The sequence below is a fragment of the Podarcis vaucheri genome (genome assembly GCF_965113315.1).
Source record: "Podarcis vaucheri genome assembly, chromosome: 10".
NCBI classification, from domain to species: domain Eukaryota; kingdom Metazoa; phylum Chordata; class Lepidosauria; order Squamata; family Lacertidae; genus Podarcis; species Podarcis vaucheri.
In genome coordinates, this window is record NC_138748.1 from 34,224,175 (window position 1) to 34,241,384 (window position 17,210).

At 41.0% G+C, this 17,210-nt stretch overlaps 1 protein-coding gene across 12 annotated transcripts in view; it reads right to left on the reverse strand.

The window, feature by feature from the left end:
* Positions 1–17,210, reverse strand: part of PPFIA2 (PTPRF interacting protein alpha 2) — a 298,064-nt gene that overhangs the window by 60,854 nt on the left and 220,000 nt on the right. For 10 of the 12 annotated variants that reach the window (XM_082240942.1, XM_082240945.1, XM_082240943.1 and 7 more), the window contains 8 exons: positions 12,753–12,839; positions 12,227–12,310; positions 11,321–11,452; positions 10,650–10,712; positions 6,241–6,332; positions 4,170–4,305; positions 3,609–3,829; positions 2,183–2,420 (listed from right to left, as the gene is read on the reverse strand). In XM_082240942.1, the coding sequence (XP_082097068.1) occupies positions 2,183–2,420; positions 3,609–3,829; positions 4,170–4,305; positions 6,241–6,332; positions 10,650–10,712; positions 11,321–11,452; positions 12,227–12,310; positions 12,753–12,839 (1,053 nt within the window). The remainder of the gene's footprint in view (positions 1–2,182; positions 2,421–3,608; positions 3,830–4,169; positions 4,306–6,240; positions 6,333–10,649; positions 10,713–11,320; positions 11,453–12,226; positions 12,311–12,752; positions 12,840–17,210) is intronic. The other 2 variants (XM_082240947.1, XM_082240944.1) reach the window with 1 other exon arrangement.

A 17,210-nucleotide genomic window follows, 5' to 3' on the forward strand; every position in this document is an offset into this window, starting at 1 on the left:
AGGAGGCTTTTAGGAGATTATGGGCTCTGTAGTAGATGGGGGAAGGACTCAAGAAAGTCCCACTGTATGATGAGAATTCTGCTTAGTTTTCTCTGGAACCAACTCCACAGACATACTTGAATCTTTTTATTTGCAGTTAGATCTTATGCTGCTATTTTAACTGCAGCAGGAAAAGCAGGGCTGCCTTAAGTCGCATTTGTTGCCATGCAGCAAATTAAGTTCTGTCCTCATGTAGTACCATCCAGTGCTATTTTTCTAGAACTCATCATCTTCCTTGTTCTATTATGATGGCAATGGTGCTCACCTGAGAGGTGCTGGAACTGAATTCTGGTGAGTTGCAGCTGAAGAAAAGCTCTGGTACCACCCCACCAGTCTTTAATAAAGCCTTCTTGTGACTCTGTTTTGCTGTTGCAATACCAGGAGTTGATTTGGATGTCATGAATGAACTCTGTAGTAGGCTTCCACCTTCTTTTCCTTCCCTTCCTTCTCCCATGCATTCTACTTTAATAGTAACTTCCTGACTTTTGACAAACCATAGCTGGCCATGATATCCAAACTGCAAAACTATGGCTTGAAGAACCCCTTGCAAACCAGAGTTGGGAATCTTGTATCAAACTTGTAAATGGAAGTTCATCCATTCAATGCCTTTCAGTTAGTAAGGGTCAAGGATGTGGACAAGGTGTTTGAATTGGTCAGAGTGACCACTAGCACCCTGGACCCTGAGCTGGTAAAATCTAGCAGGGAGGGGACAGCAGGCTGGGCTAGGGAGGTGATTAATGTCTCCTTGTGAGAGGGGGTGGTCCCTGCCTGCTTGAAGGAGGCAGTGGTAAAACCACTCCTTCAAGAAACCCTCCCTGGATTCAGAAAACCTAACCAACTACTGTCCAGTTGCTAATATCTCCTTCTTGGGCAAGGTTCTTGAATGGGTGCTCGCAGACCAAATCCAGGTACTCTTGGAGGAAACTGATTTTCTAGATCCATTTCAGTCAGGGTTTAGGCCTGGTTTTGGCACAGAAACTACTTTGGTCACCCTGTATGAGGACCTCTGTTGGGAGAGAGACAGGGAGATGTGCCCCTGTTAATTCTCCTCAAGCCCTCAGCAGCTTTCGATGCAATTGACAATGGTATCCTTCTGGATCAGCTGTCTGAGTTGGGGGTGAGTGGCACCACTTTGTGGTGTTTCTGGTCCTACCTGGATAGTTGTTTCCAGAGGGTGTTGCTTGGGGAGTATTCTCCAGCCCCATGGAGCCTTCAATGTGGGGTTCCTCAGGGTTTGATTTTATCCCCTATGCTGTTTAACGTTTACATGAAACTGCTGAGTGGGGTTATCGAGGGGCTTGGAGTATGCTGTCAGCAATACACTGATGACATACAACTCTATTTCTCCTTTATATCTGCAGGTGAGGGAGTGGATGTGCTGGATCATTGGTAATGGACTGGATAAGAGCCAAAAAACTGAAGCTAAATCCAGTTAAGACTGAGGCACTCCGACTGAGGCACTGTTAGTGAGCAGTCCCCTAGACTGGGATGGCTAGAAGGTTGCCTCCTCTTGATGGGGTTACACTCCCTCTGAAGGAGCAGGTTCACAGATTAGGGATATTTCTGGATTCGTTGTTGTCACTTGAAGCTCAGGTGACCTCAGTGGTGTGGGGTGCCTTTCATCAGCTTCAGCTGGACTCCCCACCCTATAGTCTTTTTACAGCACAGCCACCAAGGCCTAGCACCGGATTCTGCCTCCTTACACTGTGCAAACAGACATGATATATCCGAGAAGTCCTTTTATTAGGAAAAGCACTTAAGGATTCTCACACGAATGCCATCATAAATTTGTTAAGTCTTTAAAGGGCCGCAAAACTTTTCATTGTTTGGTATCAACAGCTTTCTGGAGCACTGACTGGAAACATAATGAAGAGTGCTTATCCCAGCAACCCACGAATTCATTTCATTACTATTTTTTATTGTTTACTGTATCTTGTGTAACACTGGCAATGGCCCTATATGAAGTCTTATTGAATTTTGTATTAATGGTCAACGTGATTCTACCACAGACAAAAACATAATAATAGGCAAATAAATAAATGAGCAGGAAAAGAAACAAGCTATAGGGAAAAAAATCTTATTTAGAGAAGTAATAAAATAAATGAAACGATCAGCACAAAACTGTATTTGTACATTTTCTTACCAGTGTCATGATGCCCATACGATCCATCTCCCTGGCTGGGCTGCGGGGAGTGAGTTTCGGAGTAGAATGCCCACTTGGAGGAGAAGAGCTTGCAAGGGAGGAAGCTGTAATGGAGCCAGTAATAGATGTGCCAGGATGGACTCTGGCCAGGTTTAAGCCTTCTAGGCTTACACTGGCTACTCTATTTTCTATTTCTTCAGCACGCAATTCCGTTGATTCTTTTTCCTCTTGGATTAACCTATAAACATGAATTGGGAGGCAGCAGAATTAAAACAGCTAATGTCATGTGAGTGATATTCCAGTACAGTGGTACCTCTGGTTATGAACTTAATTCATTCCAGAGGTCTGTTCTTAAGCTAAAACGTTCTTATCCTGACCCACGCTTTTGCTAATGGGGCCTCCTGCTGCGTGCACGGTTTCTGTTCGCACCCTGGGGCAAAGTTTGCAACCAGGAGCAGCTACTTCCGGGTTAGCAGAGCTTGTAACCTGAAGCGTTCCTAACCAGAAGCATTCATAACCAGAGGTACCACTGTACAGCAAATTGCTTCCTTGCCCTGGTCCCTGGCAACAGTTTAATAAGGTGCTTTTCACAAATGACATAGGCTTCTCCAGTAGCAGAGCTTGTAACCTGAAGCGTTCCTAACCAGAAGCATTCATAACCAGAGGTACCACTGTACAGCAAATTGCTTCCTTGCCCTGGTCCCTGGCAACAGTTTAATAAGGTGCTTTTCACAAATGACATAGGCTTCTCCAGTACATCATGTTGGAGACCCATCGGTGAGCTTTAAATAAGAAGATAATAGTAGTAATAATAATAATTTTATTATTTATACCTCCGCCCATCTGGCTGGGTTTCCCCAGCCACTCTGGGTGGCTTCCAGCAAAATAAAAAAAATAAAAAAAAATGTCAAACATTATAATGATGTACATTGTATTCAAAGCATCTATTTCAATTGATTTAGCAATTCTGTAGAATCAGCTGCTTAAATGGCTTCAAAGGTTCACCACAGCTGAAACATTCCACCTTGAAAGGTGGAAAACCTACACAACAAATAGTTGAAATGTTAAGGGGCCGAAAGGTATTGCGTAGTTGTCTCTTATGGCTGTATATTACATGAACATAGCTGAACTAAAGGGTCTACTTTTGGGGAGACATTAAATGCCTACTGGTTTTGTTGACAATAAAGCTGTATACAAATTCTCTTAAACCTATATACACATTTGCCTTTTCTTTTGAAAAATACATAATATGTGTTTCAGGGTTGCACTGCTGATATGAATAAAATTCCACCTAAGTTGGTTGTTCTGCTTCCCTCAGAGACCAGCCAGATGCATGTGAATAAACCCATTTTATTTATTGCAAGCATTTCCACGATTTGTTCCCTGGGATGAGAAAGCTCTCTGCTTTTTGGTGATGTACAAGTACCTGATTTCTTTGTTGATTGCATCCAGTTGTTCCTGAAGCATCATAGCAAGGGTTTGGGCATCCGAATGTCCACTTGGTGACAGAAGATCCATGGAGCTAAATATCGTATCTCTGTCGTCATCATCAATGTCAGACATTTCAGTGTCACTCTCAAAATGATGGCTGCTCAGAACACCCATCGGTTGACTTCTGCTCCATTCATGATCTCCAAGGGATTTCACCTAATTGGAAAGAAATGCATACCAATCAGCCTCATTCCAAATGTTAATTTTGAGAGAAATTAAAAACAGTAAGCCTAGCACGTTGAAACATTGATTAACACCTTTTAGTTTTCTCAGGCCACTTGTACAAGAGTCACTTTCCAGAAAGAGGAATGGCCTTGAGGCAGGGCCTTGGCTGGAGTACTGTTCCTCCTTACCAAGCCAATCTTCCTGAGCAGCAGTGAATGTTGTGCCTCTATCACTGATCATCTAGACTCCTTGGACCACTATGGCTAAAACTTATCCATTTCCATTACTATAATAGGAGCACTGCTTTTAATAAACAAAGAACAAGATAAACCTTTGGTTCGTCTCTCCGGATTCCCATACGGCCTCTTCTAGGTCTTCTTATCACCTTAGTAGACCTATAATCAGGTTGGCTATCAACTAGGGAGCTCACAGAGTACCTCAGCTCTGCTGATGAATCAAGATGTGGTCTGAAAAACAGTTGCAGCACACGAATTAGCAGATGCAACTAAATAAGCCAAACTGTAAAAAATATATTAAAGAATCAATAATTTATCAACTGTTTTACAATGTGCGGAGACGTTCATCCTATGAAATTTCATTCTATACATAAAGAAAACAATTTTGGGTGATTTCCTGAAATCCTAAGAGAGTAATAAAGCTCTGTGATGTATCTGAATGGAAACTAGAAAGAATCAGCAAAACTCAAAATGACACATGTTTCCCTGAGAGTCAATGTGGTGTGGAGAGAGCAATGAAACTTGAACTGGCAAGATTTGGGTTGAAATCAACAAGGATTCAAGATCAAATGAACAACTCTTGGATGAAGCTTAAGTTTCCCACTAGCGTTTGCATAATTCTCAGCTCAAAAGTTTCATAATTTACAAGGGTGTATTTTGAGAGAAGATACATTTTAAAAGACACACTTAAATATACACTTGAAATGTGATCTTTCCCCCTCCCCCAGATTGAAATAAAACTTAATGTGGAGATGAAGCAGAACAGACTTATGGGTAACTGTATATAAAAGTCATGCAAATCAGAAACAGGCTGCATTTACATGAAGTTTATTCCATTTCCATAATTGTTCATTTCTGAGTTGCATGTGAACTGTCACAGGACATAAAAGCCATTTCCTGAAAACCAGTGGCATATGGTGCATGTTTAGTACTCACTTCCATGTTATTTGATTCGGGGGGAGGGGGGATCCTTCCAGCAGCACTTTAGAGACCAGCTAAGTTAGTTATTTGTATGAGCTTTCATGTGCATGCACACTTCTTCAGATGCACTGCAACAGAAGTCACCAGACCCTTATATATAGTGAGAGGGTGGGGAGCGGTATTGCTCAGAAGGGTAGTGGGAATGGGTGGTTGGCTGATAGGTGTGGTAAACCTGTTGACTGTTAACGACTGCAATTGGTCTTACAGGAAAAAGCAAGGGGTGAGATGGCTAAAAATAGCTTTATCATGTATAATGAGAGAAGAGTCCACATGTATAATGAGATAAGATAAGAATCCATCTCACCCCTTGCTTTTTCCTGTAAGACCAATTGCAGTTGTCAACTGGTTTACCACACCTATCAGCCAACCACCCATTACCACCACCCTTCTGAGCAATACCCCTCCCCAACCTCTCACTGTGACTTCTGTTTCAGTGTATCTGAAGAAGTGTGCATGCACACGAAAGCTTATACCAAGAACAAACTTAGTTGGTCTCTAAGGTGCTACTGGAAGAATTTTTAAAATTTTGTTTTGACTACGGCAGACCAACACGGCTACCTACCTGTTACTAGAAAAAAATCACTTTGCAGCCCCTTAACCCAGAAAATCATGGAAGGGACAAAATTGGGGGTGGTACACTGGCATGCAGTTCTTTCTGCTGTTTTCATGGGGATGTAATGGAGAAACAGAAGCACACATGTGAAAGGATGAATGGGGGAGCATCAACCTTGTCCAGCGACATTCACTGTGTGTCACACCATGACCACTGGTGTGAATGAACGTTAGCACTAAATGCTACAGGTTCCCTAATGCAACAGGTACTGCAACATGAAAGGAACATTAGAAAATGGGACAGATGTGCTAGCATTATAATCAGGAGAATTAATGTAATATTCATCACATCTGAATTTAAGCATAGACTTATTTGTCCATTGCTCTTCCTGCCACCACTTTCTCAAAACCCACGTAAAACAACCTATAAATGCCTAAAGCAGATTTCCCATTGGCAGTTATGAAAGGAAGCACTTCACCCAGTGCCTTAGAAAATGACAATGATTAAAATGATAACATTTTCAAAGGCTGCTTGCAACACATGGTGGATGGTGAACTGCAAACAGTATTTTCAACATAGTATGATTTTAAATATATTAAAATTAAGAAAATATTATGGTTTTCTTAGGCTACCTTGACAACGTGGGATCAATTAAAGAACCTGCTCTTATTTTCAACTGGTCAAGTTCAACTCTCAGCTTGTCTATTTCATCTGCCAATCTTTCCTGAAAATAATAATAATGATAATAATAAGAAGTCAACAATGTTTTTATATCAAAACTTACATTTATCAAAATTAATAACATTAAGCTTCTCAGCAACAAAGTACCAACTTACATTGTATCAGCCTAGCAAGGGGTTGTAAAAATATTATTTTCATTAAAACTAATATTTGTTAAATAAGTAATTTGTTAGACTCATTACTTATTGACTAGCATTACTTATTAAGGTTAAAGTTGCAACAAACCAACTAATCATTTTAAATGGCCCAACAAAACACGTCTATAGATATTTTTACAATATGAAAAATAAATTATTAATGGGAGAATAGTAGAAAAAAATTCCTTTGTTAGCTAGACAAACTAATCATTGGTGATTTTTAGCGATGCCAAACATAACAAATGGAAGACCATAAATACATCCCAAAGATTCCAGTTTTCACCAATTTTGCATTCCTTCTTTGCATTTTTAAAGTTTATACAGTCAAACCTCGGCTCCTGAACGCCTCTGTTTTGGAGCATTTTAGCTCCCAAATGCCGAAAACCTGGAAGTAAATGCTCTGGTTTCCGAACGCTTTTTGGAAGCCAAACGTCCAACGTGGCTTCCTGCTTGAGTGCAGGAAGCTCTTGCAACCAAACGGAAGCCATGCCTCAGTTGTTGAAGATTTCAGAAGCCGAATGGGCTTCCGGAACGGATTAAGTTCGAGAACCGGGGTTTGACTGTACAGAGTTCTTAAAAGAATTACACTTTGCAACAAATACATAAATCCAGCTAACGTTAGTTGCCATTGAGGCACACTGAAAACCATCAGATTCGAATCAATTGTTTCTTACTTGTTCTTATGAGTCAGTCACAAATAACAGGATCGAGGACAAAGAACACTTCCCCTAATTTTTAAAAAAAGGTCTAGTACAGCAGTTTGAGCTCAGTTTAGCATGATAAAACCACTAGCCCTCAAGGAACAGGGGTGAACTGCATAAGCAAGAAACTATTCCTAAATTACTATAGTAAGAACAACAACAGGAATCTAGACACTTCTCTATTGAAAATGGGAAAAAAAACGCAGCTTGAATTTTCAACGAAAGCAGTCAAAGAAAAATGCACAGGATTTTATATACTAAATCATTTGGCTCGGATCCAGACTTAGGTTTGGAATAGTCCTTTTAAAAGAATCAATTTCAGTATTCTACTCTAAGTATGAATAAGGTCCAGATCCAGCTCACTGAACTCCCTTAAGGAGCAGCTATCATGGCTGTGCTGCACTGATTGATGGAAATTGTTGTATGAAACATCTGGAGGGTACGATGTTGGGAAAATAGGATCTACCTCTTCCCTTGAAACCTGCCCCCACTTGTTCTTGGTATCAGGAAGAATCATAGCATCCTTCTGCTGTGCCACTTATTCTGTACTTTTAGCTAATAAAATGTAAAAAGGAGGGGGCGGCAGCATGGTATGGTGGTTATAATAATAATAATTTAGAGTGTCAGACTAGGGCTAGGAAGACTCCAGTTCAAATCCCCACTCAGGACAAGAAGAAAACTGAAGAATCTTGGGTCATCCACTCTCTCTTGGCCTATCCTAGCTCACTGGGTTGTTAGGAGGACAAAACATGGGGCAAGCATGTCTTGAGCTCTTCGGGGGGTGAGGGGTGAGGCAGGCTATAAATGCAAATACATGACTAAATTCTGGAAACATATTTTTCAACTGCACAAAATACATATAGGCAACAGTTATTTACATTCCATAAATGCTAAATATGACATTCTCCCCACCCCCAAAAAAGATTCAGTCTCTTCCTGACAACAAGTATAGACAAAATGTGGGGATAAGCATAATTGGAAGGAAACACACTGCTTCGGGTACCATTCTTTGGAACAGAATGTGGCCAACAAATTATTAAAATAAACAAATGAAGCAACAAGGAGCTCATGAGTCATAGTCAGAAGTCTAATCCCATCCATTCCTTCTGAAAATTCTCTTTTTAGGAACAAATGGCAGCCAAATTAAAAAATGTCTTTGTCTACAATTTCTTCCCTTCATGTTTGGTTCTGATATCACGTATTAACAGTTATTTTGCCCCTAGACTCAGGGCTCAGCCACAATTCTTTCCCGTTCCACTCCTTCTATTTCTATTTAATCTGATACCTAGCAAAATTACTTTCTGCTTACTTAAATATGATTGGTTGAATTTATGTTATCTACTGGCTGTAGGTTGGTAAAGAATTAGAAAAATGGCATTTGTTATAAATGTTTGTAATGAATTTGACTGGTTCATTAAATCAGTGGTACATGGGTTAAGCTGTGTTGACTTGCAAAGGGCAATTTTGATGCTATTTTTAATATGACTGTCAGGATTGGGTAGATGTGGGGCCAAAAGCTCAAGACTCATGTCCTCAATAAGTTTCTGGCCATTGACCACCCAGAACTGAGCACTCTATGGAAACAGAGCAATCAAAATGCATCTCTAGGGTGGGGAAGGAGGTACTTACAAAAGAATGTGGCAGTTTGGGGGAAAGTCTTTCATTCAACCAAATGGGTCCAGCCCACATATTTTGTGGGGGCAATTCATGCCTGCACTAGGGTCCATAAATATTATCAGCAGGCCAATGAACACTACTTGACGTGTACAGCCTAATTTGACGCATGCTCACTTGGAAGTAAGTTGCATTCATTGGGGCTCATTCCCAGAGAAATGTGCGGAGGGTTGCAGCCTACAGAGTTGATGGTTCTGTAGTGTATGGCTGAATGTTGATGCTGTGTGGCATGTAGCTCTCTCATATCTTCACTTGGATGTGTGAACAATAGCACTGTCCAGTTTAATTACTCACACAATGAAACTTCTCCACCTTCTCCTTCCATTGCACCCCCTGCAATCTGATTTGGAGGGTTGAGGGAGCTCCCTATCAGATATAGAGGGTGTTTGTTTCTGTTCTTATCACTGTGCAGCTGCTTGGAGTCACAGGACTCTGTTTACATTCCAGAGACCTTCCAGACTGTGGGAAGTCTCACAGGAGGGGAGACGGGATGTGACGTTAGTGGTTTCCTTTGATCCTTTGTTCAGTTGCTCCTCTCTGCTTTCATAGAGAGAGGATGTCTTTTCTGACTGCGTAGCTTAGAAATAAACTCTTTACAATGTAGCTCAAACCTCTCATCTATTTCCTGTGCTTGAAACTCTGCTGAATGGAACATGCCTTGGAGCCTTATCAAAGGCTCAGGTCGTTATTCGTCGGGAGGCAATTCTGAAGGACTCGGGGAAAGAAAATGAGCTTTATCAGCTTGGCTGAGCGGAGATCCCGACAGAGGAGGTGCAAGGGGTACACAAAGGGAGGCATGGGCAGGGGTGAAGGAAGGTGTTGGGACACCCGGGGCAGGTGTCACTACGTAGGGCACATGTGCAGCATCGCTACGTATGACGCATGCACTGTATGTAGCAATGGCGCACATGCGCTGTATAGTGGTTTGTTGCTGGCACCGCTCCAGCACTGTACAGACGGTGCCGGCATCCCTTCGTCGCCACTACAGCCACAAACGGAGGGTTTTCCGTTCGCGGCTGCAGCCATGAGAAGAGGATCCCGGCACTGTCTGTACGGCACTGGAGCGGCGCCAATGGCAAACCGCTATACAGCACATGTGCAGTGTCGCTACGTACAGCGCATGCGTGCAACACCGCACATGCGCTGTACTTAGTGGTTTGCCACTGGCACCGGGATCCTCTGCTCGCAGCTGCAGCAGCGAATGGAGAATCCTCCACATGTGGCTGTGGCTGCGTGATGGCTGCTCGTGCCACCACGAGCCACCACGGGGTGACTTCTTGTCAACCCCGCAGACATGGAACCTGGGCGTTCTGCCCCCCCACTCCCTGTTGTGACGCCACTGGGCGTGGAAAGAGAGAATCCCTTGCACAAGTAGAAGTTGAGCAATGGATCCAAACTACAAGAAAGAAGATTCCACCTAAACATTAGGAAGAACTTCCTGACAGTAAGAGCTGTTCAACAGTGGAATTTGCTGCCAAGGAGTGTGGTGGAGTCTCCTTCTTTGGAGGTCTTTAAGCAGAGGCTTGACAACCATATGTCAGGAGTGCTCTGATGGTGTTTCCTGCTTGGCAGGGGGTTGGACTTGATGGCCCTTGTGGTCTATTCCAACTCTATGATTCTATGATTCTATAAGTTGTTCCTCTTGCAGCATCTTAGTTGGATACAACCCTAGGTTCCATTATCTTTAGGGACATTTTCAGGTTTTGAATTCTGAAGATTACTACTTCTTTTTTGGTAATCAGTTGCTTTTTAAAATAAAGGTGAATGCAGGTAGGAAAGAAAGAATACCTTATCATGTAATGATTCTTCCAAGTTCTTTCTAAAGCTTTCTGATTCTTGTATTAAAACATTCTAAGAAAGAGAAAAGATCAAAAGTAGAGACAAATTACAGCAAAATAAAACACATTTCTGCAGAATCTGCAATTTTTTCATGCTTCCTATCGTAATAACAAGTATTGAGTATCCTTTTATGAATATGTTAAAAGTTCTGTTATTAACACTGATAGCTATCAGACGGCATCAATTTTGGACTGACATTTTACCATCAACACAGGATTGACATTTTAAACATTAAGCACATGGCCCAGTCTGTGTACTGCAAGTACCAATGAGTACATGAGTAGCTCCATTGAGTTTTGAAGAGAGCTGGCAGGAAGGAAAGTCAGTGAGGATTTCACATACAGGAAAGGAATGGGAAGAATTGATGAGCAAGGGATCATGCCTTAAGCATTTATTTGCTTTCCCCCATAGTATCAAGAACAGAAAAAAAACCAAAAATACAAATCAAGGTAAGTATGGGATGATATTCAATTGGGTCATACACTCAGAGTGTATTGAGCTAGATGGGCCAATACTCTAAGCAAACGGCAGCTTAGTACATTTCTTCTTAGGCTGATCCATTGATTCTGTTCTGAGCATGACTACCATTGGATATGAACCATTTGTTTTGCTCATTTTACCTTTTCTTCCAATGCTGCCATTCTCTCTTTTAAATGTAGCTGCAGGCGCTCATTAGATTCTGTCAAAAGTCTGTCCACAGTATCTGATAATCTCTTGTTGTGCTCTTCATTCATTTTTTCTCTTTGCCTTGCCTTCAGTAAAGTATGAAGGAAACAAAATGGGCGGTTCCAAAGTTATCTAAAATGTCATCATTAGTGAAACACGAGTGGTGGATTATTGTAACTGAAACCACAGTAATACCCTGGTACAGCAAAGGTAAAAGGACCCCTGACCATTAGGTCCAGTCGTGGACGACTCTGGGGTTGCAGCGCTCATCTCGCTTTATTGGCCGAGGGAGCCGGCGTACACCTTCTGGGTCATGTGGCCAGCATGACTAAGTCGCTTCTGGCGAACCAGAGCAGCGCACAGAAATGCCGTTTACCTTCCCACCGGAGGGGTACCTATTTATCTTCTTGCACTTTGACGTGCTTTCGAACTGCTAGGTTGGCAGGAGCAGGGACCAAGCAATGGGAGCTCACCCCATCGTGGGGATTTGAACCACCGACCTTCCAATCGGCAAGCCCTAGGCTCTGTGGTTTAGACCACAGTGCCACCTGTGTCACAGTACCCGTGGTACAGTAGCGCACAGCAAAAACAAATACTGCCAGAGGATAAAATTTATTAGCACTACTGCTGAAGCAAACATTTGCGCACATTCAATAGCTGATAATCGTTCCGTTCATATTCATCAAGTCGAAAAATAAATAAATGTAAGCAATCCAGGGGAAATTCTAATTCTTCTCTTCCAGTTGAGCTTCTAGACATGAGACTCATTTTTTAGGTATAAGGGGGACTATGTGAAACAGCGTGATACATTTAGCTTAGACGAGTCAAACTATAAATTAAATGATCAACAATACACATACTCTTTGAAGCTCCTGGTTCTTCTCCTCCAGTTGGGCCTCCAAGTGTCTCATGCGCTCTTCAATGTTGCCATGCCTTTCTTCTGCCTATATAAAAATAAATAAACACGCTTCTTTGAAACTTAAAGAGCTTTCTGAGCCAAAATGTCAATTTGTTTTAAAGAAAATGTAAAGCAAGCTACTACTAACTGCAAACTTAGTTTTCAAAAATAAATGTTATTCAAACAGGCAGCTGAACAGCATTGCTTGAAATGTGTCAGCTACAAAGGCCTGTTACATCCAAGCATCCAGCAAAACATTGGAGTTATTTATGAGCAATGAAATCAGCCAAATGTAACATGCAGACTGTGCATGGTTTGAACACAAACCTGCCATCATAAAATTGTAAGCTCTTTAAGCACTGAACCACACAATGGTTGATTATCAATAAAAGAAATACATAAATTTTTAAAAAAGAGTTCTTAAAAATAAGAAAACAAAATTAGATGGATTCTATTTAGCAATAGAAAGTAAAGTCCAGTAGGACTACCTTCCTACGTATGGAGATCATTTCTTGCAGTTTAGCTTCCATAACATATTGATAATCATCAGATGAGGTAGAAGAGGTTGGATCAGACTAACAAGTCAAGGAAAAGGAGAGGGACAAAATTGAAAAATCAGAACTAAAGACACCAACACTGAACAGAACACAGCACAGAATGCTCAAAAGAAAAGTGTGATTGCAAATTTAATACTTTAACTGACAGAATTTTATGTAGAATAAACCACACTTACAATAGGGTGACATGAGGCAGTTGATGCGGATGGACTAAAAACAATGGGATGCTAAAAAAGCTAACAACCTAGGTATGGAAATTTCAGGTTAGTGATGGCTGGCTGGTGAGAATTACTCTTCCTCTATAGAGGGATCTTGAAGCAATTATGGCAAATATAAAGCCTGATTGGAATTTGGATAAACTTAAGACCAGAACACAACTTTGAGGAGCCAATGCCAGAATTATTATTATTTTTTTTAAATAGACCATCCTACAATCTATCATAACAAAAACAATGTATATTATGTTACAGAATATACTAAACCAAATTGGTTAGTCATCTCTAGAATAATGTTATGGTAGGTTGCCTAAGAGATATGAAAGCATATAACTAAAGGAAATATCATAACTCTCCCGGGCTTCCTATGAAAGGGTTACTGAGTTTGTGGTGAATGCAAAGCAGGTGTCTGGTCGTTCCACAAGCTGCTCAAATTATGTCTGGCTATGCCACTCTTTAGTTTAGTGAACAACGATCTGAGCAAATGCTCAGTTAGGTAATGTATCACAATGGAACCTATGTTTACTGCATGTCCCATTAACAAACGCCATGGACTTTTAAAAAAACCTCAATGTGAATTACTCCTTATTTAACCCAGAATGAATAATGGGTTGTATCCCTGTTAGCCATACTCAGAGTAGACCCACTGAAATAAATGAACATTGCTGACTTAGGCCTACTGATTTTAATGGGCCTATTCTGAGTATGACCAATTCTGGATTTTGGACTAGTTAACCCCTTTCAGCCCAAATTAAAGTTCATTGCAAACATTGTAGGGCACAACCTGCAACCCCACCCAGCCATATGCAGCCCACCTGGACTAGGGTCTGCCAGGTCTTTGGCAATTCCCCTGTTTTTGTTTTGCAGTCCCAGGCAGAGAGCAAAAGCAGAAGGATTATCAGTACCCTAGGCAGATGACCATACGTAGCTGATGGGCTGCATTTGGCTTGGCGACTCACAAGACCAAAGTCAAAATTAAGAGAAGACACTCTTTATAATGTGTCAGTATATGCTACAAGATAAAAAGAGCACTCAGATCAACATGAATATTTAATATTAATAATAAAGTCTCATCCAACGATTCAACACCTTTCCAAGCATAAAATGAAGCTGATAATTTGTTTGACAGTGGACTTTTTCTTACCTGTAAATTGGCTGAGAGGTGTGCTTAAAGAAAGACCTCCCATCTATTCAGGTAAAATGTTAAGAGCTCTACAAGCCCACAGTTGCCTCATTCAGATGTAACGCTAAACCATGGTTTAACATAGAAAGCACCTTGGTCCCTCTTCCCTATTCCTCCTTCTGACATCAGAAATCACATCCATTACAATTTACTGCAGGATAGCAGTAAGTTTAGTCTGAACTCAAAGTTGTGATTAATCTTATCAATGGTTTATTGAAACAAGCCAGAAATTGGGCTGTCTTAGTAAACCATACTCAAAGTTAAGGACAGTTTGTTTGGGACTGGATATAATGCTAAACAGTGGTTAGTTAAAAACAGAAGCAACAGCTTCTTTTCACCTCTTTGTAGCCGGAAGAGGAGAACAGGTGGGCTGAGGGGAATTCACATGAACCAAAGGCTCACAAAGGCTTGATCATGTAAGGTCAATATGTGCAACTTTTTTTCCCTTGAGGAGAAATGGTTTAAGTAAGAACAAAGAAAAATACCCCCTGAAGCTTACAGAAGAAATTTACTGTGAGGATGAAGAAAGGGTGAGGCTCAACATTTCTTTGTCCTTAGCAAAGGCATATAGGCCCTTATTGACTGCAACACTGAAAACCTACAGGCAAAAGCAATAGCCACAAGAAACTGCATCTAAAAGATTTTGATTACCAAAATTGCAGCTAAGGTAGACATAGTGGTGTAGCAATAAAACTGCTAGCACATTTGCAAAGGCTAAGCCAGGTCTGGTCTGGTTTCAGATTGGATGGGAGACTGCATGTTGAGGTAATTGCATTGCAGGGACTTGGACTAGGTGACCACTAGGGTCCTTTCTAACACTATAGTCCTGTGATTTTGCATTTTGAGGTAAAACCCAATAATGACTGAAACATTTCAGTTCTTGATTTACATCAATATGCACTCTGTGATCTTCTAGATCATGGGTAGGAGTGGCACTTTATATTGATTGGTTGAAACTTAATACTTGATTACCTTAAAATGAAGCATTCACCCTGCACAGTTGGAAGCCTACTGGTCACCTGATCCAGTCTGCTAACTTTATTTCCACTAGGGACATTAGGCGAAAGGCAAATAAATCTTCTTCCACCTTGGCTATGGGCTATGGGCCTTGTTGGCTGCCCACTCTCCACCTTAGAGCAGGTTTATGCCACAAGGTGCCATAGGAAGGCACTGGACATAGTAAAAGATCCATCGCATCCTGGTCACTGTCTCTTCGAGCTCTTGCCGTCGGGACGGAGATACAGGACGATGAAGACAAGAACGAGCCGTCTTAAGAACAGCTTCTTCTCCAGAGCGATCTCGGCCCTGAATGGGAAGCCCGGACTTTGAAAGTCATCTAATCTCCCTTGCTGTATTATACTGTATTGTTTAATTAGTGTTTTTATGGAGCAGTCAAGTAATTTCGTTGTCCCCGAAGGGGGCAATGACAATAAAGATATTATTATTATTATTATTATTATTATTATTATTATTATTATTATTATTATTATTATTGATGGCATCCTGTTGGAGCATGAAAGATCACATGTATCTCTGTGGAGTCCTGACCATTCATTTCTTGTCAGGAGACTATCATTCCTAGACTGCCTAGCACATAAGAACTATTCCTGGCCAATCCTGGTCAGCATCCTTGGTATCACTGTTATTCTTATGTTATGGATACAGCATTTCTAGTCTTTGGTGGGAGGAAAAGACCTCTTAGCCAGGTTGACAATGAAGTGCTGTTTTCTGATTTAGGCAAGACACAACTGAACATCATTCTTTCCTTCATCCCTGGGTAAAAGTCAACAAAGGTATCATTTGGGTAGGTTTCAAAAATAGAATCATCATACTTTGTAGGCCAAAGTGTGACACTAAGGCCACATCAAGAATATCCACAGGGTTGGCTGATTGAAAACACTCAATACCGAGTGTAAATTAACAATGAAAAAATGCTTCCTGGGGTTGAGGCTACAGCTGGATAGGATGAAGTACACTTCTGAAATGCTTATAGATGTTATCACTTCAGGATGAAAACTTTGCTCTCATCTGTTTTTAATGCAATGACTGAACTTCTCTGGGGTTAAAATGTCTAGATTGTCTTCCTTCTTTGGAGTCCCATTTAATTGGTCTTTGAATGCCTTTAGGGCACTTTGTGTAAGTCCAGCAGATTTCTGGTGCTATCTTCTAGTGTCTAGACAGAGATTTCATTTTTGGAGTTGCACAAAAACTACCCTTAAGTAACACAACAATTTCAGAGCATATTTCTTCAACACAGTTTCCTTTGCTGATTGAGTTGATGTTATTTTGATGCAAAGTGCTGAAAATATTCTCATTTTGAAATTGGGGATCACACTAAGTATTAGGGCTCCTCCAGACATCCTATGTATTCAGGATTCATCCTGATTTGTTGCAAAACGTTTATGTGGTGGTTATACTATGTCCAGTCTTTATTGAACATTCATTCTGATTTGTTTATGGGGTGGTTAAATGACAAAGAGCATTCATTCTGCATTTGCTGGTGTTTGCACATCTTTCCATTAATAATTTGCTTATCCCACAATTTTTAATAAATCTCCTGATCATTTTCCAAAAACTCAGTTTCTGTGTTGTCTCCTTATCTCTCAGAGTGGGAAAGTTTAACAGCCTCCCCAGGACATGAAGATTGCAGACCCTCCAAGTGTCCCTATTTTCCAGGGACATCACTAATTTGGAGAAGCCATCCTGGTTTCTGATTTGATCCCAGAATGTCCCACTTTTCCTTAGGGTGTCCCTATTTTCATTGTAGAAATGTTGGCGGGTATGGAGTTATCAGACCCCCAAGCTGTTTTAAGGTGATCCTATATAGGAAACGTTTTTTAATAATGTTTTATTATGTTTTTATATACGTTGGAAGCTGTCCAGAGTGGCTGGGGCAACCAAGTAAGATGTGTGGAATATAAATAGTAAAATTATCAAGGAATGGGACGTCCCTATTTTCATCAGAGAAATGTTGGAGGGTATGAGACTGAA